General features: G+C 39.9%; 3 protein-coding genes and 1 non-coding gene across 8 annotated transcripts in view; 3 read left to right on the forward strand and 1 right to left on the reverse strand.

Moving 5' to 3' along the window:
• LOC111273889 (DNZDHHC/NEW1 zinc finger protein 11) lies at nt 1–10,649 on the forward strand. 2 transcript variants are annotated; one of them, XM_022855907.1, is made up of 8 exons: nt 1–635; nt 1,183–2,012; nt 6,681–6,831; nt 7,581–7,690; nt 8,311–8,485; nt 8,740–8,932; nt 9,544–9,762; nt 9,913–10,649. In XM_022855907.1, the coding sequence occupies exons 2-7, from the start codon at nt 1,882–1,884 to the stop codon at nt 9,612–9,614; spliced, it is 831 nt and encodes a 276-aa protein (XP_022711642.1). In that variant the 5' UTR covers nt 1–635; nt 1,183–1,881; the 3' UTR covers nt 9,615–9,762; nt 9,913–10,649. The 2 variants fall into 2 exon arrangements, with proteins under 2 accessions (XP_022711642.1, XP_022711643.1); XM_022855908.2 differs by lacking the exon at nt 1–635 and having other exon boundaries at nt 669–2,012.
• The window catches only part of LOC111273890 (transcription factor Atoh7-b), a 22,157-nt gene continuing 2,426 nt past the window's right edge, over nt 6,172–25,902 (reverse strand). Inside the window, exons 2-7 of one of the 4 annotated variants that reach the window (XR_002688094.2) lie at nt 19,609–19,859; nt 19,033–19,245; nt 15,045–15,182; nt 11,096–14,596; nt 7,579–7,705; nt 6,172–6,356 (exon numbers count right to left, since the gene is read on the reverse strand). Coding sequence is in view for 1 of the 4 variants with exons in the window: in XM_022855909.2 (XP_022711644.1) it covers nt 14,453–14,596; nt 15,045–15,182; nt 19,033–19,219; nt 19,609–19,661 (522 nt within the window). In the remaining 3 variants the exon portion in view is untranslated. Of the gene's footprint in view, nt 6,357–7,578; nt 7,785–11,095; nt 14,597–15,044; nt 15,183–19,032; nt 19,246–19,608; nt 19,860–25,902 lie in introns of those variants that run through there. The other 3 variants (XR_015310149.1, XR_002688092.2, XM_022855909.2) reach the window with 3 other exon arrangements.
• TRNAR-ACG (transfer RNA arginine (anticodon ACG)) lies at nt 17,649–17,721 on the forward strand. The gene has a single exon. It is a non-coding gene; the product is annotated as a tRNA-Arg (tRNA).
• LOC111273893 (uncharacterized) overlaps nt 24,012–25,902 on the forward strand; it is a 3,952-nt gene continuing 2,061 nt past the window's right edge. The window contains exon 1 of the mRNA XM_022855912.2: nt 24,012–24,829. Within this exon, the coding sequence (XP_022711647.1) occupies nt 24,407–24,829 (423 nt within the window). The 5' untranslated portion in view covers nt 24,012–24,406. The remainder of the gene's footprint in view (nt 24,830–25,902) is intronic.

The following is a 25,902-nucleotide window of genomic DNA, read 5'->3' on the forward strand; positions in this document are numbered from 1 at the left end:
TCGGCTAGCTGGCTTATTGGGCACTTCTGACTAGGTAAAACATTCTCGATCCTAGCACGATATTCAAATTGTGCTCGTTCTATGAAATGTGCCCTTTGTGTGCTATCGTTTGTTCGCCCGTTATAGGATAGGATTTGGCCCGTTTGCATATGGGGTTATCGTCAATGGTGAAAGAAGAATCGTTGTACGTTGATTTACATTGCACTTAAAGAAGTAAGATATACTTGCCTTCATACTTCAACTGATTTGGGTATGGCGAGTACGAAAATACTGAACTACACTTGGCTGTCACCCAGTTAGCCGTCGGTAGGATGCCTATTGCTTGGATTCTTTTTGCCACACCTATCACCGACTTATTTGAACAATGAGTGTGTCTCGATGTCTGGATATTATATAAAATCCGTCGTCATGGAGTGAGTAGTCGAAGCAGCGATTATCGAAAACCTAGACAAGCTCGCTAATAACTACGCAAGCGAAACATGTCGAGTTAATATGCGCAAGCAGATTGGGACCGATGGATTGGTAGCAATAATTGACCGAAGAAAAGAACGTGTCAGCGGTCTACAAGCAGCACAGCAGTGTCGAATATTAGACTGGACAATGTGTTAGAACGCATCTCTGAACTCACCGATTAGGTTCGTAGTCTAGAAGCTTACGTACTCCCTACTTTTGTCTTATACATAAATTAATTATGATTGAGGTTTTTTTGTTAACGTGTTACGTATCGTAACTGTACTAGTACTATCAGGTACTATAGTACTACTGACATCGCCGCTGATGATCAGTTTACACATCCTAACAGTGGCGGTCAACTGATCATCCGCCGTTATCATTCCCATCGTATAGCTTGCCATAGTCTGTTTAGCCACAAGGCAAGTCAGAAGACATAGCTCGCCCCTTTCATGCTATCATTCTTTAACACTATTTAGAGCGGAGAGCGGTTGGCGAGCTGGTCACGTAAACGCGTACGAAAGGCAGTGTAGGCGGAAAACAAAAAGTTAGTAAACAGGCCGACTAATACAGCGCCTGCTCATTACGTGCCTCTCGGTTCCCGTCGTGCCTTTCCGTGTTGATGCCCTCAGGGCTTGGTCTGCCTACCAAACCAGTCTGCCTGACTTACAGCGAAGTAACGCAGAGCTTCCGTACATTCTATCTGTCTTTGGACATTTTGTCCTATTCCAGGTGTCCCATTGCCACTGCACCTGGCCTGCTACGGTTATTGTTGCTTCCTACTGCTGCCAACAGCATAAAAGTTTCCTTTCTCTAGACACTATCTGTCGACAGAACAGCTGGGAGTTGACTGATGGTGGCGCTGCTGCTGCGGTAGCGGCGCTGCTGCTGCGGTGGTGGCTTTCGCTACTACGGTCGAAAATATTGCTTCATCCTGTTATTACCACTGTTAGCAGTGGCACGGCACAACACCACTGCCGCCGTCAATAGCCGTATCCATTTTGTAATAATCGGAGCATTGCTTAGTAGACACAACAAGCTTCGCGGCGTAAAAATAATATTGTACGCAACAACAGCGACAACGCAAGAGGAGTACTGCAGAAAACCAGAGCAGAGCGGGCTGGAGCCCACCGACGCAGTCGATGACTGCGGTGTCCATCAACCGACAAACAACAGTGGAACAATGCCGACGAAGTAGACGAGTGCAAAACCAGACGAAAAATAAAGAGACGAGCCTGACGTTCACTGCCGGCACGAATTGCAGATACGGCAGTATAGGCGGGTGTTAACAGTAGCTCAGGGCGATAACCGGTGATGTACGAATTGGCCACCAATGGCCAGTGAAATATTATAATTAAAATTGCCCTTGGTTCTCATCGTGTCGATGTTGTTGTTCTTGTCGGCTGCTGTCGCTGTGGGTCGCTGCTGTTGATGTTACGCAGTGTAAACATGTCGAAATTTGACGTCTGCGGTGTATCATGTCTAGTGGTAATATACGGGTGCGTGGCGTATGCGGAGTACGCGCTAATCTACTGGATGATTCTACCGGTTCTAGCTGACAGGTGAGCAAGTCGAGGCGACTCATATGCGATGTAGTTGCTCGGTAGAGTTTAATTCTCTCAACAAATCGATAACCATATATTTGTATACAGGTACAGTGTGAACAAAGCTAGATCCTCAATCAACAAAAAACGTCTATCCTTTGCAATTCATAAGCGACAAACATTAAACGGACACCGATTGTTACACTCTTCTTGTGTTTGTATGATGTGAGCTTACAAATGACCAAGTCATTGGCTTGCAGGGGTACGAAATGTATTCTCTTGGATTCTCTGTTTCTTCTTCTTTAATCCTACCTGATTTTTTCTCTCCCTTCCTCTCTCCGTTGAGGTGCCTCCTCGAAATGCGGTGAAAGGAGCACAATCCCACTGAGGGTACTTAGAAGGTCAATGCAGTAAGCTGGTAACAATAGTTAGAACAGCACGGCACTATGCAACCCCAATAATCGGTTGGACCGAACGAACAGCTGCTACTTGTGCGTTGGTCATTTCAGAACTCTCTTTGACGCCTACAAGCATGGTCAAATCTCAGAGGTCATTCGACAGTTGGCACGATAAGTTAGGTAACAGCGAGGGGTGGCCAAGGTGTAGCTCTTAATGAAGGGTGGACCATTTGTCCATATAAAGGGTCCAACTCACTAAACAATTCCAGCTATTATAAAGCATTTCAACCATTAAATGTAACTTCTTGCCCCCGTGCAAAAAATACCTACGAACATTTTTCCGTCGGGTATATATACTTTGGTAACTGTGTAACCTTTGTCTTGTTGCCCATAAACTCAAGTGGCCATCGTGAATGTGAACTTGATAGCCGTTATTTGCGGCGGATATATTATTGATTCAACTGAAAACATCTTAAATCAACAGGAATTTTGTCATAATAGGAAGTCGAGGAAATTTTTCAACTTAATATTTTCTTGTTTCTGCCTATCTTATTATGGGGTTACGACAGCGTATGAGGTTGCATTCCCTATTGGTTCTTGTCGGTGAAATGATGAAACTTCGTTCTGAATCATACAACACGATCGTTAGTAAAAAAAAAAAAACGAGGGACAAAGATGTGAACGTCATGAGATAGTCGTCAGCTAAATCTGTAATTCTGTTCCATCGCTACGAGTCTGCAATAGTCATTCACCTCACAACCGTCTACTATAAATGTGGCTAAAGCGTTCTCACTCACTAGCATAGCAAAAGAATTGTGACAGTTCCATAGCATCTGTGACGTTTTGGAGGTTTTTCAGTTTCTGTTTTGCCGTCCGAAAGCTGTCTGTATAAAATAATTTATCTATTGTATAAAATATATATATGGGCTTTAGCCGTTTCTCAAAACAGACTGAAAACAGACGGCTTAGTGGAAGTGCAACCATTGTTGTTTCGGTTGTAGCTAGCCGTTTAGAAGATGAGACCGCTTTTTACCAGGAAAAAAACATTTTCACCAACTGTTTGTTTGTGCGCTTTCTTACTGATCTCGGGTATGATGCAACTGACCCTAATTGTTTCTATAATTTTAACTACAAGGAAAATTATACAGCTTCAGAATAAAAATTAAGGAAGCCGTCGACTGTACTAGCGGAGCGACGCGTCCAATCCATCTGGTTAGGCTAGAAACGATATACTCGAAAAACTGCTGTTATTATGTTTTTTACGATTAAAACTTGTTTTTACGAGTTCAAAAGTTGATGCTGGCAGTATATTGCAGTGTAACGTTTTGTTCAGGTGTAATCTTAGGGCGATTCTTGGCTCAATTCCGTTAAAACATCTTTTAACACAATTCTCAAACGGAACTAATGCACGGCTTTTAGTTTCGATACGTTTATCTTTAGTACTCTTATGCTCAATTTCAGTATTCTTGTGCCTGTTGATTCACTCTTATATTACTTGAGCCTATCCGCATTTTGCATTTAGCAATTAATTTATGTATCTATCAGTATTTGTAAGTTGAAAGTTGCAACTGTCTGTCAAGTTTAACGAGCACGCGATTTGCTGTACGCCTGTGATCACAAAGTGCTTTAAAATTTCGTAAGGGTAGTGTTGGGTGTAAGGGTAAGGTAATATTAGTTGGGTAACTCAAGTTTTGACAAACAGCACATAAAGGCTGCTGATGTAAATTACCTTCTACTGATATTTTTCAAGCAGGAATCGCTGTCGAGAGGAAGTAGCGCTCTAAATGCAAATGTCGATCTCGTCAGGTGTGTCATACCTGGGTATGACCCCTTTGCTACATTAGAAGGAATAAGCCCGGGTCAGTTAAATTCACTCGATCATCCGTCAAACATCAAAATGCGGTTCTATTACGATAATGAAAATTATACAACTATATTTTGCAATACAGTGTAAAGCATACGCTGATTCGTTTCTTGAATGAAGCAGCAGGTAAAATTCTTAACGATTCTCTATCCGTAAGGTTTAGCAACGCTTTCCATTTGTCCAAGCTACTTGTTTTTCTCGTTACAAACGTACTGTATAGCGTTATGTCACGTAACGTATTTAGATCTCAGTCAACAGTTTTGCGGGCAGATTTTTCGGGTTGATTTCTTTGTCCTTTAAAGTAACAGCAGTCATGTTTTTATTTATTGTATGATACCATTGCTCAAGCCAATCAGTCGTTCTCACGGCCGCCGTAGACGAACTAGCTAAGCAGATGTTATTAGTCATAGAAGTATAATATTCTATTCTAACGATGCAGTTGGTATTATGCTCAGTTCTGGAATTGTGCATGAGATTGCTCACTGTGTTAAAGTTTGACCGTAGCACTTGGGCGTATATAGTCGCTGGTAGTCGTCGTCGTCATCATAGCTGACGACTGAGCAGGAATATGAATGAAAAGAAACGGATCAGTTCGAACAACATAACTAGTGTTTTTGAATTGATTGAGATAGGTCCAACACAACAATAAGCATTGCTCACTCCTTTGGGTATCTCCGTGAGCCCGCATCAAGGTAGTTTAGCACGTAGTTTTTGCCTGTTAACTGCTAACTTTGAAATGTTCTTCATATTCCATGTGCTACGGTTTTCGCGCTACGATTTAAATTAGGACTATTGTGTTTTGTCAACCGGTTCTCAGCATTTGCAGGCTGACAAAATAACCTATGTCTATAAAAACGATAAGCTAAACGATAAGCTAATCATATTTAGGTTACATAATGTCCTTCATATTTAGTTATAGCTCGATCCTGCTCTATGAAGTGCAGAAATGCAAAATTGATTTAGTTTGCTTGCTGCTACCCTGTGTTATCGAAGATCAATAGGTCTCCATCGGGCTTTTGTGCTGGCCTCACGCAGGCATACGCTAAAAAGAAAAACGACTTAATATTTATGAAATAAGCCAAAAGGTTCAGGTTAGAAAATAGACAGACAAGTTATAATGGTAAGAAACGAATGCTTTGTTTATCATGCCGATTATTAATGGCAAAAATCCTGGAATACCCTGGACACCGAGTAAATATAAAAACAAGACCAGAAAACTAAAGGTGCCGTGTGCTATGCTTTTGAATCCAACCGGTTATTGTAATTATTGCGAATTATTGTTGTATGTAATGGGACGTACTCTTATACGCAATTTTTAACAACAGCGAAACAAAAAAAAGTTCGGTGTTATGTATCTTTGATGTAAACAGGTTTTCAAAGCCAGCAGACAACACCAGTGGGTATTGAAGATAAATATCAAAATATAGAAATAAATATCAACACTAAGAATTTATTTAAATATACACAGAAGCCACAGTTTATCATATTGACGCATTTACCTTACGCAGCTCACAGAAATGAAATTTATTTGCATAAAATTAAATCGAATATGTATTGTATTAAGATCTTTATGCAAATGGCCATGCTTCTCGTAATGTTGTATACAAAACGTCATTCGGACGACAGAATCGGCATTCCGTTGCAGAGCTAAAATGATACACACACTTATAAATTTTTTTACAAAAATCTGGCATCACTGCCTACTTTTGTTGTCGGATACTTCCTTTTAGCTCCTTCAACGTTGAAGGTTATAAATTTTGCTTGTCAAATACCTCACAGGATAAAGTCAGTTCAGGATTCGCGTTCATGAATTCGCAGGAACGGGGCGAGCATGATGTGGGTGCCCCGCAGAGAATTGCACGTTCACCAAATTTGTTCTGCAATAACCATGGGGTTTCGAATGCGCAATGGCAGGTAGCACCGTCTTGTTGGAACCACATATTATCCAAGTCGTCCAGTTTCAACCGTAGAAGGCTTTCGATCAGCGAGAAATTGATGTGTTCGGATTCCCTAACATGTCCTCAGCTACTTCCTCCATACGGACTCTTCCTGAGCGTCTAAGACGTAAGTCAGCAGCTACAGATCCAGGAACTTAAAACCCTTCCACACGAAAGCGGAAAAATGTTTTAGAAGGTGCAGAATGCCTACTGTAAAGTGCCGGGTATCGTTCTAAATGTTGGGCCTCGGATTGTAAAAAAAACTCGATAAACTCAATGCTTCTGTTCAAGTCTATGATAAAACCGCATCTTCTGGAGGTTCTTGTAAACAGCAGTTTACCTCGATCGACGATTTGGTTGTAACGCAAACGTTTGATAAACATTGATACGTCGGGAATGGATGACCCCATATAATGTTTAAAATGAACACCGGTATTTTCATACGTATATTAAAGCTCGACTAATTTCTTTATATTTTTCCTTGCAGTTTATGGGGCGCAGTGCATTTCGTACTATTCAACACATTCTTAATCCTGGCGCTGTGGGCTCACGGCCGCGCCAGTTTTGGAGATCCAGGGGTTGTGCCGCTACCAAAAACCGATATCGACTTTTCAACTGTACTACAAAACCGATATTGTGTGAGTTATTAAATGTATGGCCGATAAAACACGTGTTGGGTTAAAGCGGTACTGGGTATAGCAAAATATAAAAAGGCAAATTTGTTCCTACTTGCCCGCTTCTATTCATTAGAAAAGAAACAATGGCTTACAAATGCAAAGCAATGATGACAACATTGAAAATTATGTTGCGTACCATGTATAATTTTAATTAACGATAATAACTAAACGATTTGCTTCAATCGTAAAGTACTCCATATCCCTGCTAGATGTAGTTATGTACCATATGAATTGCATTTTTGGCGTTAAAATCCATGTTTTACCAGAAGGAACATCTGGTAACCACACCTTCGCCACTTTAGCTAGCTTAGTAGTTCATACATTTCCAACAAGGTGTTTTTTTGCAACAATCATGTTAACCCACACCACATTTTTAGGCATTTTTAATGTCTTGATATAGATCAAGTTTATCAACAACGAAATAGTTGGGATCAGTGATTGTTGTTAAGGTCTTGCGCAGTAAGTCTTCAGCGTCTTACGGACACGATTCAGTAAGCATCAAATTCAGTAACTTCAGATATCAAGCGAGCAATCTTCGAATTGTAACTATTTCATTCTAGTTAGCACAATAGACAAGCGTACGTAATTATCAGAATCCGAGCAATCGTCTAAAAACTATTATGGTACAAGCAAATATAGTAAATAAACAATATTGTACGATACATATCTAGTATACAGCATCCTTTCCATAATAATGGTAAAACTTACAGAACGGTGATTGGACAATTTGTATCCGCTGCGAGACGTTTCGACCTCCCCACGCGTACCACTGCCGAATATGCGACCGATGCATACGAGGAGTGGATCATCACTGTCCTTGGTACGTAAAAACCACCTGCATTTTTGCCGTATACAGGATAACGCGGGATGAAAATCACGGGGGAAATAAATGGTATGCCGCGTGTTTAGTGACTCTGGAACATTACCGGTGCTACTGTTACAAAAAAAAAAACGTTTCTGACTATAATGGTTGATTGGAATCGCACACTAGTGAAAAAAAGAAGGTTTAAACCAGTTTATAGATTATTATTATATTAAACGAGTATCGAATTCGCCGGCTAACACGTTGAAAGTCAGTTCCTGTTGTACTATACTAGATTATCTAACAATTAACAGTTTTTAGTTGACAAGCATTGGCTTCTGTGTTGATCGCAAGGAATGCATGTTTTCTTTGCAAGCTTGTAACTACCGATGACGCTAGAGGTTATATAAAAACAATGTATGTAAACACGTATCGGTATAGTATGCCGAGGATATCTATTAACTATCTAGCTCTTTGAGCACGACATTTTTTCTTATTTGTTAGACATACACATAGACATAAATATCTTCCAATTTTTTTTTATCTCGAAAGAACCATGTTGATACTTTTAACTTTGGGAGGACCTAGCACATTTCGGATTTAGAGTTAAGTCCTGCTCTTTTGTGAAACTGTTGCAGGATCAATAACTGCGTGGGCGAGTTGAATCGGAAGTACTTCCTGCAGTTCCTGGTATACACGGTAATCACTTGCCTGTACGGAACAATAGTAATAGGCATCTCTTGGTACTTCGAGTCACCAAAAGCTGACAGTTCATCCCTTTCTGAGTATCGTCAGAGTCGGCTAATGCACACGGTAAATTAGTTACGAATTTATTCAGTTGCCATTTCATTTATCGTCCTGGTATCTAGCAGCCACATGATGAATAATTTCATAATAAGTAAAGTTCAGCTAGGTTGTCGACCTCTTACCAAGGTAAGAAATGCATTAGGTGTATCCATGAGCAAATGTGTAGGTGCACAACATTTCGTCATTCTTAATCGAAAGCTTGCTAAAAATTTTCATTTTTGATCTTATTATTGTTCCTTGTGCATTGCTCGTCCGTTTAGGTGATCTTTCTCGTGGAGTGTTTGCTTTTTGGCTTGTTCGTCGTTGCCATTTTCTGCGGTCAGCTGGGCGGCGTCATGCACGGCCCACAGGAAGGCAAGCTTCCCGCTTATGTTGGTGACCATTCCGTACACCAGCAAAACAACAGAAGGAGCAAATCCTGCCGTGGTAGCATGCGAGACCTCTGCGGCAGAGGTACAAATCCTATTAACCATTAACAAATTACCTCTCATAGCTGTTCCATTTTCCCTGAAGTCGTCTCTGTGGAACTCAAATTTTCAAAAAATCATATTCAAATTACCTTCGTAAATTTTTCCGAATGCTATATCCTTTTTTATCTTGATGAAGTAAGCCAAACTGTGATGCTACCGAACCTCTCTATTGACCTTTCAAAAATCAAGTTCCTATAGTGGATAACGTGGTGTCTTCCCTAACCGTGAATGACATGCCATTCATTGAATTATAATGCGTGAGAGATACCTGATGTTTTGAGAATCTGTTCTGACAGCAATCGGATTTTCTTCCGCGTTATCTTATTGCACATCACCGGATAGTGCGTGACCTGATCTGCGGTTGGATCCAATTAAATCGTTGTAGTACTGTCTTGAGTTTAGCCGGTTCGGAATTTTCTTAACAGCATGGGGTGCGTGCTTTGTGCTTTATATGCAACAGGATCCACAGCGTCAGTTTAAAACAAACCGCCACAGAGAGTGATATATGTGGCATCAGACAGTAACAGAGGCTGATTGGATGACATTCATGTTGAGCGCATTTTTCCTTTTATTTTCCTCGCTCGATTATTGCAGGACCGCTTTGGACGTGGGCTATCCCGTGTACAGCACCGCCACGTTCATCCTGCTCATCATACGAAGTCTGACCTACGGCCCCTGACCGATATGCAGGTGCAATTGCCTTACCACCATTACAATGGCAGCCGTAGGGAACGGCGGTTGACCACCGTGACGGTCATTTACACCCGCCAGGAACAACGTCACTCCACTTATGGCACATTTAGATTACCTTGAGTACGTATTTGAAATACATGAATGTTCATAGTCGTGGTAAAGTTCTCGTGTCTTCAGTATAAGGGAGGGCTAGCCGTATATGAAGAGGTGGAATCAAAACTAAGTTTTTTTTGCCTGCTCAAGTAACGAAACCTATTTTGTTTCGAAAAGGTAACCCAAACATAGGCATGGCTGCTACCTTTTGGCATGATGACACGGAAGGATTTAGAATGTACATTCTAAGTAAGCAAAGCAGAAAAGCGTTGACACGAAAATGTGTTGGAGTTATCTTCGGACGAGCGACAATTTTCTTGTGGCAATAAACCTTAGAATCATCAGCATGGCCCCAAGAGAAGCGAGCTAAATGATCGATCCTCGGTTTCGCGTCGTCGTCATCGGTGCGTTCGAACACGGAAATAAATTTTCTGGAAAATCTGAAGCTAAAAAGTGGAATAACAAAGCAAGTGAGCGTTTTCGTCGTGTTACTTGCCCCTCTGTACATGAAGCTGAAGTGCGCTTTTGTAGACAAAAAAAAATGACACCACTGAATCGTAGGAGCGAGTGCTCAATGTATGGCAATCTTAACAGGTAAACATGAATGTATTTATCTCTCTGTCATGTGAGACCATATCGTCCAATATATATATATATATATATATATATATAAGAATAGTAAACGTGAAACCAAAGTTATTACGTACTTACATTATGTTTCTCTTTACATTTGTAACTGATAGTACATAAGAAGTATAATTGGGTGTGCAGTTGAATGTACGTAATAGCTTATCTAGGTAATTATCCTTATGCGATGAGGGTGGAACAAAGTGTTTCCGCTCATCTGGATCGTGTATATATTTCAATCTAGTAGTTATGATGTCGTTGAAATAAACAAAACTTTTGATTCGAAATATGTATCTTGATTACTGCAAGTGAAAGTAGCAGTGAAAACGCTTCTCTCCTCACATCAAAAAAAGCGTTGTTGCTTAAAGGCGTAACTGTCCATATGCTCCACTCATCCAAAACACCTTCTTTTGTGCACGTTTCATCAGTTTCAACGTTTAGATCAATTCACCAGAATTCGAATAACTTTTGAATTTTATTCAGCCATTTGTCACTAAGCAAAATCTTTTACCATTTCCCACACTCTTGTTCATGGAATTCCCGCTGCAAAGATGGGTATAATACACGAAACAAGGAAATTTCTGGATTTTCAGTGACACTGACTGTGGATGTACAATAAATTTTCTTTCATAACGAAAAGGTACAAGAAGTATTTAGAATAATCTGCTGATCCAGTACGTCAGATACGGTTCCATAAGAAAAACATTTTGTGGCTAATAACCAAAAAACTAACCGTGCATATTTTCCAATTTCAAAAACATGGTTGAAAGTTCTGAAGGCGGGCTACTCAGTCTGATTCCACAATTTGTCGAATTACTCAGACTATAATATTTCTTTCTTTCTTTCTTTAGGTTGTAGTTTACGTAAGTCTGTAGTTAAACAGCGACGAAAAAACCTTGACCCGAGCCAAACCTCGATCTTTGTTACGGGATATTCGCGGTGTACTTTGGTAGAATCGAACCCATCCTACCAAAATCACACGCAAATATTCTACTACTGAACCAACGACGCCTGTGATTACGACACTGTTCATATTTATTTCGTGCGCTTGACGATGCCGTTTCACGTGAAATTTCTAAATGTAACTCGTAGCGGAGAGAATCCTTGAGTCGGTATAGATGTTCAGTTATTGTGGGAAGCTAATTTTGTGCAAAGATCACGGGTTTGCCTCACGTGAAGATCGAACTCACGACTTTCAGATTATGAGAGTGACGCGCTGCCTACTGCGCTACCGAGGCCTGGTGTACCTAATAGGAGGCGAGATGGTGAGAAGGCGAGAATTTTATGTAGGTGATTTCATTTTAATAGCTGGATGACATCTAATAGTGCCAGTACATTTCGTCTAAAGCTAGGCCATGATCTCTTGGAAACAACATGTTCATATGCTTAAGTGTTTAATTTTAGTATACGCCTCGTAGGTTTTTATGGAGCGTTGTAGTGTTGTGTATGAACACAGTTCCCAAAAAATAAATCAATCTTATCGAACTGTTACTTTTGTTCTTCATTTCACACAAATAGCATCCTGGTCAATGATGAGATATGTAAAATGTTTTGTTTAGCACATCTTGAAGAAGTATGTTTCCTAATAAAATCACTTTAAGCCAAAATTCCGTAAACGGGTCAAAAACGTATCATGAATGACAACTGGAGGGTCTTCATTTCGCGCCTGATAATGTAGCAAAAGATCCACATATCATTACAGTAAAGAATGTGCAACACAACAAACAATTTCTGTGTTCCTATAATACCCATGTGGCATAGCGTTGATGTTTTTACAAGACACAGTACCTAGAACAATGGCTATTCTGTCGTCCAAATCCTTTTATTTACCAGTATCAGAATACAATAGAAAACGATTATATGTTGCAATTTCTCTCTATTTTATGTTCCAAATAAAAATTTTTCATTGCTCTGGTTTTATATATATTTTCTGCCACTTAAAATATGCGCTCTTTTAACGTATATACCGCACAAACATACTTTCAGTTATTATCTTCTATTACATTTGCTTATAGAAAAATGTAGACTTGGAATCGATAGAGCAGCACTTTACGGAGTAATGACAATATTATCGTTCTGTGGTATGTTCGCTATACGATAACGTTCGCTATTACCAAAATTCAATTACCCCTGAAACAGTTCAATTCGAAACAAGCTAAAGCGATATCTATGTCGCAACGTTTCTGCTGAAGTTACTGATTAGGATGAAAGTTCGGTTCAAGTTTCATTATATATTCCGCATCTTTGTTATATTAATATTGAATATAGTACCCGTCCTGCTCTTGGCAAAGATTCAACAAACACACGACAGACTGATTTGATTAATTTCTGCAAAACGATTCGTACGTGAAAACGGGCTCATATATAGTTAGAAGTGTTTTTTCTTCCGAAGTCGACGCTTATTTTGTTTACGCTTCAGATGTCACAAAAACTCCGGACCTCATCATTGGTCGCCGCTTAGTCTTGATCCCACATACCCACACCTATAACACCCATAGTCCACATATAATAGACGAAAGAGGGGATGTTTGTTGACTACCGAAAAAACGCGGAAAAGGAGCGACCTACTCGAATAATCACTACCCGATCCCGAGAGAACATCTACCGTTACCGACGATCGTCATGGAACGCCATCTGCAAATACCTCTAGAGTGCATCTCGCTTCATAGATATCAGCTAGCGATAAACGGCGTCTAAAAAGCGTTTAATCGGTAAATCGACTTGAATTTTTGAAGTCGACCCGAGAGGCGGCATTCCAGCAGCTCGTTGAGGCGCACTGGAGTCGACGCTTTGGCGGACGATCCAGCCACCCTTCCAGTGAACCATACATGCTGAAACCCCTGTTGAACGAAGTGGACAAATTTTCGCGTACTCGCTAGATCAACCGAACTGAGCGGTGCGGTGCGGAGGAAAGACATGATATAAAAAGTACCCCTAAGCCAATTGTCTGGTGGACGAAGGGGGTAAACATACACCGATGAGGGGGCATTGTAAAAAGATGGGTGCCATCACAAGGTGCAATAGAAGGCTACATCGAGGGGCTAGGAGAGGTTCTGGGGAAGAAACACGCCTGGAGTCAGTAAACAGATTCACTCTAGCGGGTGTCGGATTCTATCATGGTAATCGCTCGAAGAGACACCGATGCTCATGGAATGCCTGGCGAAACTATTCAGCTTTGAGAGGTCCGAGAGAAAGTGCGTTTCGGCGTACGCCTCATGGACGTCACATGCAGCGGCAGATCGCTAAATGACTGCATAAAGGTCAGTGGTCACCTGATGTTCTGGTTAGCTATTTTGCAAACGACATCTGACCTTGTGCTGTGCAATTTCGACGGAATTAGCTAGAGCTGCTAAGGGTAATTCGACAGAAATCTACCTGGAAGGTAAACAAGTATTGATCTTTGTTTCTGTTTTGGTACGATAAGAATATGTGTGTAATTGCGTAAGAAAGACGCAAATGTTGTAGAACTAATTGTTCAATGAATAAACATCGAGAGAGCGAAGAAATTAGTTAAATTTTAGATAAAATAAAGTGAGTCGCGCTAGTTATAAAATCGCATAGTGAAAATTATGTAATTAAAACAAATAACTTCGAGATTAATTTCTGTTCTCAACAATTTGTGTTTGCTCAATCAGGCCATGATCATTTTTACGTAATATATGATGTATTTACGCACAACAAAGTCATGGATAACGAATTGTTAACAGAAAAAACGATTAGGGATGAAATTACTTCCAACAGATGGTCCAAAACAGAAGGTGCGGTAGAAATCGTTTTTTGGTTATTGTATATGACAACCAAAATCTAGCGGCCATGTCTTTAAATATATGGAAGTTATCATGAAAACAAATCCGTCCCTCAAAAGTTCACACCTTTTATGACATGTACATCAAATGGATAAGACTAACTGAAACACAAAATTGGGACTTAATGAACGAAACAGTCCAGTAATATAATCCGAACGGCATACGACCTGAGCACGAGCGCGTACCAAAAGATCGCGTTAGTTATTCAGGAAACAGACCACGATAGCTAGATTGGTGATATTCTTCAAATCAACGTATCTCGTCGGATATGAAATGGATTAATCCTATGATGAAGTGTAGGTCGTAGGTACGTTATAGAGTAATGGCTGGATGCTATCTGTGCCACGATACATTTCGCCGTGATGCTGGTGGTTAGAAGCAAAATGGCGTCGATTCCATGATCCTGTCTCTTCCATCGTTAATAACTTCTGAAAACAGCCAAACTTACATTTCTTACATATTTTATATTAAGAACGAAATTCGAAGTATTTTTCCGGACCCTTCTCAGCCAACGGAACACAAACGCAATATCTTTAATCAGATAGAGATGCGACGATGTTTAGCACTCCACGCCAAGTTCAAATTCATTTCTTGACTGTTTCATACGGTTTTTTCTTTTCTATCTTAAAGTTCTAAGAAGTGTTAATCGAATCCATTTTTTGCATCGTACAAATATATAGAACACAATTTATGTGAAAAATGTGACCCTTTATTCATTCTTACTAGTATATTAAATAACAAAATTGTTGCATTAATTTTGTACTGACACCGTAGCATCTGTTTTTTGCAGTGTTCTTTGTCCTTATTCGTCCATTACGTCGACAATATTGTTTTTACTATTAGTAACGTACTTTGGTTAAGCGTTGACAAATTTACCTGTAAATCGTGTATGTATTCAATGGCCAATTTTAACGTCTTAATTTTTGAGCAACGTTTGCTGTTCTCGCCGGCAGCTGGAATTCGGTTTCGTAGTCGATCTAGCGCCACGTTTAAGCGTTCCATACGTTTTCGTTCCTAAAACAAACCAAATGGACGTAAGCGTGCTTTACCTTTGTCTGCACGTGTCATGTCTCGCCAATGTAAAATCGTGACTGCTTCTAGTAACTGGGCCTTTGAAATCATTCGTGGAAGGTGAAAAAATCTCGTTTCCAATTTTAGCTTATGTGGCTCTTCGCGATCTCCAACAAGCATACGATTCGAACATTTAAAACACATTTGAAAATCAAAATCATAATACTAACAAGTATATGAGTTTTACGTATATTTTTTTTCTTTCATTCCATCCCTCAATGAAGATCTCCAAGTGAGTGGACATCATTATTCACATTAGTTCTAGTTGAAATTTACTATTTTTTTTTTTAAAAGCTTTGAAGCTGTGCCACTTCGAGTAGGTCAGTTTATTAAATAGAAACTACCTCTTTTAGATAATAAAGTTCCGTTTGTTATCTGTCATGAAACTTTTAGTTTGATTTGCATTTCATCTAACATCATGAGCATACATACAGTCGTATGGCTATCTTCTGCTCGAGTTGACATTGGGATCACTAACACACTGTCCGATAAACTCTAACGTCCGTCTGCCAATGAATGGAAATTCTTATCACTGAAAAACAGACAAACTGAAAAAGGACGCGCACTAACTAAATAACCACATCTCATCGTACGGCCATTGTGTTTGCGATGCGCCCCCACAAAGCAGGTTCACTGTCCTACTGTGCCCCAAAATGGGAGCGCTGTCCTGCTTTGTGTATAGGTAACACTGGTGTTTGCTTCCGGCTGACAGCATGAAGTGTCGACAGTCCATGCGCAGAGGTTATGCAGCATGCGGACGTGCATGTCAGGCCACGAACAGGTCAGCAAACGTACCCAGACAAACAGCCAGCACTAAGAGCAGCAACTGTGCTGCGCATGGATATCATCTTCAGGTAAAAATTGCGCCCCGGGGGGTTCTGCTCGTCGAGTTTACATTGGGCCTCAGCTCTTCCAAAGCTCTTGTACTCGACGTCTCGCCATGACAACCTTTTCGTTACCCGAAGCTGTCTGCCTGGATAGTGCCTGTGGCAGTGGCAGCGGTTGAAGGCCTGCGGGAATAATGTCAGTGGGAACAGTACAGTGGCGATACCTTGCAGGCAAGCCAATGTAGGAGAAGGCCAAAGACAGCATGAAGGCTAGCCACGAAGAAGACTCATTCTCGACAAGAGAAGAGAAGAGCTTCCGTACCATGAGGGGACAGGCTAGCAAAGGCGGTAGAAGCAGCTTGCTGGAGAGGTTTTAAGTGTTATTCTTGTGGTCGTTTTCAGTGTGCGTCTCAGCCACCCGTATCTTAGCTTGAGAGCTATAGGGGCTTGTGCCGCATGGAAGATAAGGCCAGCAGAGGGTTCAATGCGCAGCACAGCGGACAGCTGAATGGCAAAGAGGGGAACAGCTACAGACCTGCACATTCGCTAAAACGAAGTAGGAAAGCCCTCACAGAAAACACGACAATCGTTCCGTCGGAGGGGTCACCAGGGGTGCACTCTCACTGTAGAAATAGAGAGAAACAAGGTTTTTCAGCAGTGGTCTCAATATCGCGCACTGACTGGGGTCGGTAGCGGCGGTATCCACTTCCGCAAACGAACTCGCCCTTTCGTTTTCTCCTTCGTTCAACGGCTCGGTTGCCTAGGGGCCGACGGAACGAGAATCCGCTCTAACACGTTTCAACCACGGGCGACAAGAACCGCAAGAGTTCCATACACTCGTCGGATGTTGAAGCAACTGAGAAAAGACCTGGTTCTATTGAAACGTTTTTGATAAAACAGTATGACAAAGTTTCTTATAAGAAAGGTCAGCCTATTTCAAGATGACATGTAAAACAAAAAATAATATAGTTGTCGAGTACTTATAATTTACAGAAGACGTCAACCTCGACGATGCCACGATAATTAGAGACTCAAGCCTTTAACAAAGACACTAAACACATTATTATATAGTTTTTGTACTTCCTGTGAGAGCCATATGTTACACTAAAATGCTTATTTCTTTACGAATAGACTTGAAGTAAATACTTGTGACAGCTGACCGTTCTTTGTCAGGCAAGCCCGACATATAATTTTAGTGTTTCTTAAACCCGAGAAGTCCTTGCGTAAAACTATTGTAAACGTCATGTTAATACCTCTACGCGTATACATGATACATGGAAAAGTGATAAGTTTTTTTGGTATTAAAATGGACGACTATTAAATCAGATTTCGCGCACCTTTCAGTGAACACCTTTGATGTTGTATAGCCGTGTTTTAATACTGGATATATTTTTTACAGGTTTATCTAATTTTCTTTGATTAATCTATGTAATCATTGTCGTACAGTAACAATGCACTAATCACGTGGGTCTTTACCTAAAGGTTAACATGTCTAATTGCGTCTGTAGTGTGCAGTCGTTTGGTGACATAACTGAATGGGATACACAAGGTTCAATAATTTCCCGACGAAAATGTAACTCAAGGGTCCGTGGCGCAATGGATAACGCGTCTGACTACGGATCAGAAGATTCCAGGTTCGAATCCTGGCGGACTCGATTTTCCTTTATGTACACTCGCATACGGACAGCACACAGTCGAGTTCAATTGGAGTAATTTATTTAATAATGAATTTAAAAGCACCTTGATTAGGTCTTGATTCATATAGTTGTATTAAAATGGATGTGCTTCAGCATAATGAACAACACTCTTGCTAACAGACTCCTGGTGTACGTATGTTAAATTTATTCGAATTCAAAAGAACCTCGTCCATATATAGAGCAAAAGTTGTAAAGACTAAAAAACAAACAATCAGTTGAAATGTTTGTTAAATTAAAAAATTTACGTTACACTGACGTATAAATTTAAATTGCGAAAATCCTCATCGAGATTTTTAATTTTTACACAACTGGATAAATCGAGGGTTGAATTTGCGCGTCAGTGTTCAATATCGCATTTGCTAGACACTAGACCGTCAAATCTGTTCATATAAACAGACTCATTTATTTTGTGAATATTGATTAGATAATCCTTTAGTTATGGCGTACATGATGCAGCGTCTGCTAGGTCCGCAAATCGTTCCGCAATATAGCGTTGCTCGAAGGTACTTCAAAGCCATTTTTTTCTTTGAAGATTGTAATAAGCATCGCTTGTATATAAATGCACAAAGCAGCATGATCTCTTTTCCAATAGAGATAAGCATCTCGAAAACTGTAATTATTTCAGTAATGAACTAAAGATAACTTTCCATCAATTTTAGTGATTAATATTCACTGAGTCAATCTCCGGCTTATGTTTGAATTCGATTGTAGTATTTTATTTGTTCTTTGGATTTAATTACGTAGACAAACTAGACCACGTAGTTACTAGTTATGTTTTTGTTTTGGTGAACGTAGAATAAGAAGAAAAGTTTTTATGTTTAGTCTCCCTCAGTCACCGTAAAGACTATAATTCGTTTGAAGGAAGGAATCATCAGATCAAACATTTTAGTGTTTATCACGCGAAAGACCATTGTCTGTATCCTAATGAAGCTATTCAGCATAGATCTTTGAAGCCTTCTCCTGTACGTAAGACCGGGAGTTCATTTTAGATATTCGATTTCAATTGACTGAGGTCTATTTCTTGGGTAACTGAAACACACTATGGCCAAAAAGTTTATGCCGCTAAGGCTGGCAATAGCTATTTAACTGGACAACTCCATAAGATTTTGTGTAATTTAAGGGAACTAAGGGATTTATGAAGGCAGTTTCTAAAAATCGAAAATGACCTAATTGACGAGGCTATAACTACACATAATGTCGTGAGCAGTAATTATTGGTTTCGTAATAAAAGCATATTTATATCGATTCGTTACTTCTGCTTGTATTTACCATGATATTGGCGGCGGACCGTTTTTCATCGAGATTCTCGTAGACTTCATGCGCTTTTTGCGGGCTCGTCCGGTGTTTTCGTGCTGAAGTAGTTTTAGACAAACACTTAAGCCCCGTATTGATTTTGCCGACGGAAGGACTTAAGTGGCTGGAGGAGTTTTGCCGGGGGCTCTCACGAAAGGTCCAACTAAAGGTTCGCAACGTTGAATAAATCTTTTTTTTTTTTTTTTTTTTAATTTCAAAAGAAGTATATGTAACTGGTTTAATAGAATACATTACCACTGCAATACTAGGGAGACGTATTTAACGAAGTAACTTTGAGTAAAAAAATACAAATTAGGCTCCATTATTCTGTCGAAGATCGATATGAAAAGACTGAGCGCTAATCACAGCGTCGCTTTATCTTTATCTCAAGGCAAGCTGACCCGTTCAAGGTTCTGTAGAAACACGTATCCATAATATACAAGCATTAGGTTCTGATTAATTCATAGTTTCAATTCAAATGTAGATGCTGTATAAGAGGGACATGTTGGTACATACATGCGCCTCCCTACGTACACAAAGAAGTCTACTCACTCGACAAAATGGTCATTATAATCCTGTCCAGTTGATTTAGTGACTCCGTCCATAGATTAAAGTGTTGCGAGTTCTACTTTCACTAGCACCGTCCGACTAACACGAGAAGGGACATGTAGACTAACCCGCTACAACCATCCTCTAACCCATCTATTGAGCACAGCAGAGAGATTTGACTGGGCCAGGGAACGATCTTCGCCCCATCCTCTCTTATCCATTCCTTGACCGCGAACAAGCACGCCGTCACTTTCCTATGTAGAAATTCGAATGAACAGCAGTAGGAACGTTCAAAAATAACATTATCAGCATCGTCTTCTTGTTTAAGTCGATACTCTACTTCGTCGACGTTCATCTAGTGGGCTCGCTACCTAAACTGATCCTCGTATCTGTTTCACTGCAACAGCGTGACCGCGCGCCAGTAAATGCCCCAACATTGAGAACTATTTAAGCACATTGACGGCTGAACATTCTATTTGAATGTATTGTATATGTAACATTTGGCTTGGATGGCTGCTGTTTATATTCTCTTGACAGCAAAGACAAAATGCCAGTACCGGCAGCAGAAGCATCGGCACCATTTCGGTTTGCCACGAAACTTATCTCGACGCTTATGCGGTCATGGCAGAAATATAACGGAAACGATGAATCACCGCAGATTACGACTATTTTATTGTTTAGTGATAAATCACAGCGTTTTCTTGCAATCATTGATTGGATAAAGTAAATAGTTGCATGTGTATCCATTTGATGGAGGGCATCTTTCAAGCATTAGAAAGACAACATGTAGATAGTCTCTTCAGTATGGCCGCATGAGCATAACGGTGGTGTCTAAACTGTAATGTGATTTTATACGGGATAAGTATTCAAAGTTCACATTTTATGAGTACTTGATTCTTCGATTGAGCATGTTTTTAGAAAAGAAAAATAGAGTAATAAAAAACACAAATAGAAAACTTTTTCTGATAGAAGTGAGTCACTTTTCTAATATGTTGTGCCAGTGTAGAAAGAAAATAGGCAAAAAGAAGCTAGCTAGCCTAAATCAGGACCAGAACAAAATCGCATAAAACACGCTGCTTAATAGAAACATATGGATGGCTGACTGGCGCCGAGATTTTTCCCGCTGGTTGAGTTAATGCCCTATTAATTCGACTGTGTGATGTGGTGAGCCTCTATTGATTGCAAGCACAATTCGAGTCGTAGCCATGTGAAATCATGGCTAGCAACACTACACACATGGGAAGGCTGTAAAGTATGTCTCAGCCTCCCAGTAACAAAGCATAGAGGACGCGAAAACAAGGGGTTTTTGGTAGCTTTTCACGTGAGTACACCAACAAATGCGATACAACCATCTTCTGTGACTGTTGAATAGCAAAACGGTGCTCAGTTTATTTACTGTTGACCAAAGAAACCTCGAAGGGCAGAACACATATTCGTCAATGCCTAAATAGGCCTGAAGTAAAAGAAATTAGTGAGTCGCACGGTTCAGTTTCGTTCGTTCCAGTCCTCAATCTCGTGCCATATTATATTGAGTAGAGCCGCGACGGAAACAACAATTTTTATTTTAAATGGGGTGAAATCTTCTATGCATTATATGGCCAGAGCTGTGGGAGGCGAGCGTGGCCGCTATTTCGATTGGTATTTTTTAGGTATGCTCAGTTGATTACTGGATACGACTAACGTTCGATATGTTCTGTCATTGAAGGCGATCATTAATTTTTCAACTGAGTTTAGTAAAGGCAAACAAAAACTAAGGTAAAAAATCAAGTTTCTAAAATGCACACGTACGTCATTTCCACACAATAAAATCATATTGAAGAAGGGCGGAGTCATATGGGACGGGTGCTGTATGGGCTGCCCCGTTTTTTTTCTCTAGCAAAGAAACGTTAGTGCTTAATTGCAATGGATTTTTTGCCCAAATTTTGAAAAAAGTAGCGGCTATATAGGATAGCCAGGTACCTCTCGCACTTTGTTAAACGATAAAAAAGTGAAATACTCTTTTCCTAACCTTTTCTAGTTAAACTAAGGCATTCAAGTTTCGCACTCATTGTCCTAGAACGTGCTCGTCGTTGTTAGGCGACATGTTACACGTGACTGTTTCTGAAAGAGATTTTGACGATTTTTGCATATATATATCATATTGCATATAGGTGTCGTTTGGACAAGTCGGTATTGTCGAGATGTACATCACATTGTGGGCAATCACGGTCATACGTTAGAATCAACCATAAATAATTACTTATATCATGCATAATCAAGATACTTTTCCAACTCGCGATCTTTGCGTACTGAATCAACCTGGATTTGAAGCGTGAAGTATTAACCTAAAAAATGGTTTGTGGCATAGGTCGCTCCACTTCAATCCTCGCAAAAACTCGGCGACGGCAGTTTTACATTGCGAAGTGCCAGCCCCGATGTAAACTACAACATGCCATGTTTCTTTTAATGGGTTTTTGACTATTCGATCTATGAGCCTCGCTGAACCTTTTTAGGTTCTTCTCTTTATTTGAATTCATGATACACCATTGCAACGATATGCCTATGATACGTTGAAATTTGAATCAGTGAGGGATGTACACACCTGTTTACTATGGCAACGCATTAAAACAGATCCACATTGGCCACTACGTTAGCCACCTAGACCATGCCGCCCCTGATGAAATTGGCTTGTATGGCTTGAACGGTGCACAAGTATCCCTTGCTCTTAATAAATATGCAACTCGTCAGTGAGCCAGTAAATGCGTAACTTAAAAGCCCTCTTTACAATGCGCACGAGAATCTTGTAAGGACCTATCATAGGCAAGCCATAACCTTCGGCCTACCTAGTTAGGTCGCCCACGAATATATCATGTTTTTCGCACTTTACGTTTGCTGGTAGAATATTGGCTGCACAGCCTTTTCCAGCCAGAAAATCACTTTACCTTTAGTTTTGTTAAGTGATTGATTTCTCATACGAAACTCTTATAATCCGTCTAGTCCCTTATGTAATCGCAGCCTATGGGTTATATGACTAAATGACACAGGCGTCTTCAATTGATATTCTCTCCAAAATGATTTCGTTTGGCGGCTTAAAGTACATCAGGCAGTCGCACAATAGGAAAGCGTTTGCTGCTGTATACACTACCGGTTTTTGTAATAGCAATAACGTAATAACAATAAATGTAATAACAATAACGAGATGCAAATTTTGGCCCATTTAGCCTTGCTAGTCTTCGTAAAACAAGCTTACGTAATCGGTCAGCTCAGTCGAATATTGCGTACAAGCTACAGATTTAGCTTAAATAAAGCAAAACGGAATTTTGTTAGAAGAACAGAGTTCGCTATTAGACCAGGAGATGTTCAGGCCTCGCACTAAACGGAACATATACGAGAAGCCTGCTAAATAGGACTGTGCCAATGAGATTCAAACGAGTATGTAGATAAATATTAAGTTTATTATGTGTATTATTCGGTGTTACATAGACTGTAGATTACAGAAAGAAGGACCTTGCGAAAATACGATTCTTCAATATTTGTATTTTCAGATTCGAACAGCGGGTACAGGGGGTCGTTTATTCTGCTCCTTTCGATCTCACTCGACTTTAGCTTTTTCCTTTCGTGTTATTTTCTCAAATTCACTCTTACATCATACAATAAATAATATATCTTTTTAAGTACTTCAATAATTGTTGTTGTTGTTAAATTTAACGTCCGATTAAGTTAAGAAATCGCTTAATAACTAGATTTACCTTGGGCGTACGCTGCATAAAAGTAAAATAAACAAAAAAGTGCTTTAAGAGAATATTAGAAATATACACCGAAAATCTTAGGGTAATGGGTTGGTGAATAAATAATAGCTGTTTTAGCCTATTTCTTCCCTTTTCTTATTTTTCGCTTCTGTGTAATTTATAACGATAGCAAGTTTTATTGTAACTGTTTGTCCCAGATTCTGTATATAGTACTGGCCTTCAACAAACAAACATCTAAAAAACGGTACTAGTAAACAAAGGCAGACATTATTTATATACCAACGTAACCTTTACACGCAATAGAGTAATCACTAACCGAAATTCTTTCTTTGCCACTGAAAATTTCCATAGGTTTCGCCATTTCCCAAACGAGAGAGAACAACGCAACTCAAAAATACACCTATATATCTAACGATAAAAAAATTAGAGCCATCAATTGGGCAAAGTTTTACTTGGGATCGAAGCTTTTTATCTCTCAGTTGCCTTTAATATTTCAGGAGGGCTGAAGGACAGTTAAAATTCGTGGAACTCTAAAAAGATATGAACCTGAACGGGGGCTTTTAATGGGCAGACTGTTGCTGTCGATTGTCGCCGACCCACTTTTCATAATCGTTAGAGTCGATTTTGAAGAGTCTTTTTTTTTTTTTTTTTTTTTTTTCTGTTTGTTCATGTATATAGCGTGCACGTTTCTTCTTTAATATATAGCGGCTTAGTAGTGGACGCCTGTGATGATTTACAACAGCTGGCAAAAAGTCGGATGCTTCTCGCCGCTAGAGCGTGCTTTGTGGCATTGTAACGTTTCCAAATTGGGTCAATCAGCGAACTCTTTGCGAGTTCATCTGTATCCCTTGCTAATACATGAAAAAGCCTACGCTATTGGATTCTTATCGGTAGCTTATGGTCTTCATGCTAAAAGCAACTGCATCCGACGATAAAATTTATGCGGACATGTTCATATTAAAATTCATCATTATAATCATTTCATCAAATTATTTTTCCAGTTCAATTGAAGTTCAAACTGTTTGACTACCTGCCACTACGTGTCGACGGAACGTTCTCTAAACATTGTGGAAATGTTAAACAGAGATAGCGTTCTAATGTACTTTGTTTTTCTAAGTGAAATCTGTTTTGGTGCTGGGTATGATGTAGACCAATCTGATGGACTCCGAAATATCTACGGGAGTTTTCTAGATGTATTTTACAATTTGCGAAGTCCTGCGTATCGAGGTAGTGACGAAGTGCGATCATCAAATGTCTCGGTGATCCAAAATAACAACCCGGCGAAACGACAGAGTGCGTTGGTTCGAGTTCGCCGTAGCGAAAGGCTTTTGTGTCTGGCTAACGACTTCGCAACAAACTTTTTCAGTAGACTTATCGAAGCTAATGAGAAGAACCTCAGGGATTGGGAGCCCATCGACATTGGCGATGGCGCTAACATCGGCATTTTGGACCTTAGGAGAGGAAAAGCGTACGGTGTCGCCAACATCTTCTTGCAGGTTGGTACCGGCAGAGGATGGCTGCGTATGGCTATTAAATGTGTAGAACGGAGCTTTTATGTATGTAGTTTGTGCAAAATTGTAGCATAACAGTAGATCTAGTTTCGAGTAAATTATCTACTATGATAAAATGGGTCATCCATGAGTCTTTGTAGAGACAGTTATCTATGTGGAGAATCGTTTGTTTGAGTCACACCTGCTGTGTCGTATATGTCATTGGCGAGACTTGATTCAGCTACCCATTGACTTTTCTTAGCCAGAGCTTTAGCTTTTTATATAAAAGTAAGTTGTCAAGAATTATCAAAGGGTTATATGCCTGCCTGGACCAGCCAGTATACTCTATACAAATATGTACAATGTATAGTAGTATAGTTATAGATATCTGTGTTCCTGTAACGTGTACTAATCCTAAATTATTTCTCAGAAATGTATCTTAATCATAAAAAAATGAAAAATCCCCGTTTACAGAAGGATGGGATTGGAGTTTGCGCTAGTGGTGTGCAAGTGCAATGGCGTGTAAGCCTGAGTGCTTGTAAAATATCGACGAAGGCGTATATATATATATATATACTCTAACCGTAAATATAGATAGATTTTCTAAGATTGCTGTGAGTTCTGTATGGATATCTGATGATTTGCTGTTAGTCTACCTCCAAAAGAAAACCAAATCAAGAAAAGTTCGGGGCCGCACTAGCTTGTTTGGCTAGCTTAGAATTTTACCTCCTTCATGCAAAAATTTGATTGTTTCCAACCTGTGATATCAACCCGTTAATGTAGATACTAATTTATTAGTCAAGATTGAGTGTTAAAACGTTAGGGATTTATATGCATAATAATACGAATCACGCTTGAATCAATCTTGTAGAATATATATTAATTTCGATATAATGTAGAGCAAATTTTTTTTTTCGGTTTTTACGATTATTACTATTACAGGGACAGATCTGTCCAATATTTCCGCGTACATCCTGTGCTGTAGCTTGTTTATTCCCCGATGATTAAGCGCTTAATCGTATCAGCTCAGCACCAAGAAGGCAGCCTTTTTCCTGTTATTCGCACATGGTCACGTGCGA

Source organism: Varroa jacobsoni, unplaced genomic scaffold (genome assembly GCF_002532875.2).
Source record: "Varroa jacobsoni isolate VJ856 unplaced genomic scaffold, vjacob_1.0 scaffold_234, whole genome shotgun sequence".
Lineage (NCBI taxonomy): Eukaryota > Metazoa > Arthropoda > Arachnida > Mesostigmata > Varroidae > Varroa > Varroa jacobsoni.

Coding starts and splice junctions, on each gene's coding strand:
- LOC111273889 (XM_022855907.1), top strand. CDS start 1,882: ATGTTACGCAGTGTAAACATGTCGAAATTTGACGTCTGCGGTGTATCA. Junction 6,832..7,580: donor TACTACAAAACCGATATTGT/GTGAGTTATTAA, acceptor TAAAACTTACAG/AACGGTGATTGGACAATTTG. Junction 8,933..9,543: donor GCGAGACCTCTGCGGCAGAG/GTACAAATCCTA, acceptor CGATTATTGCAG/GACCGCTTTGGACGTGGGCT.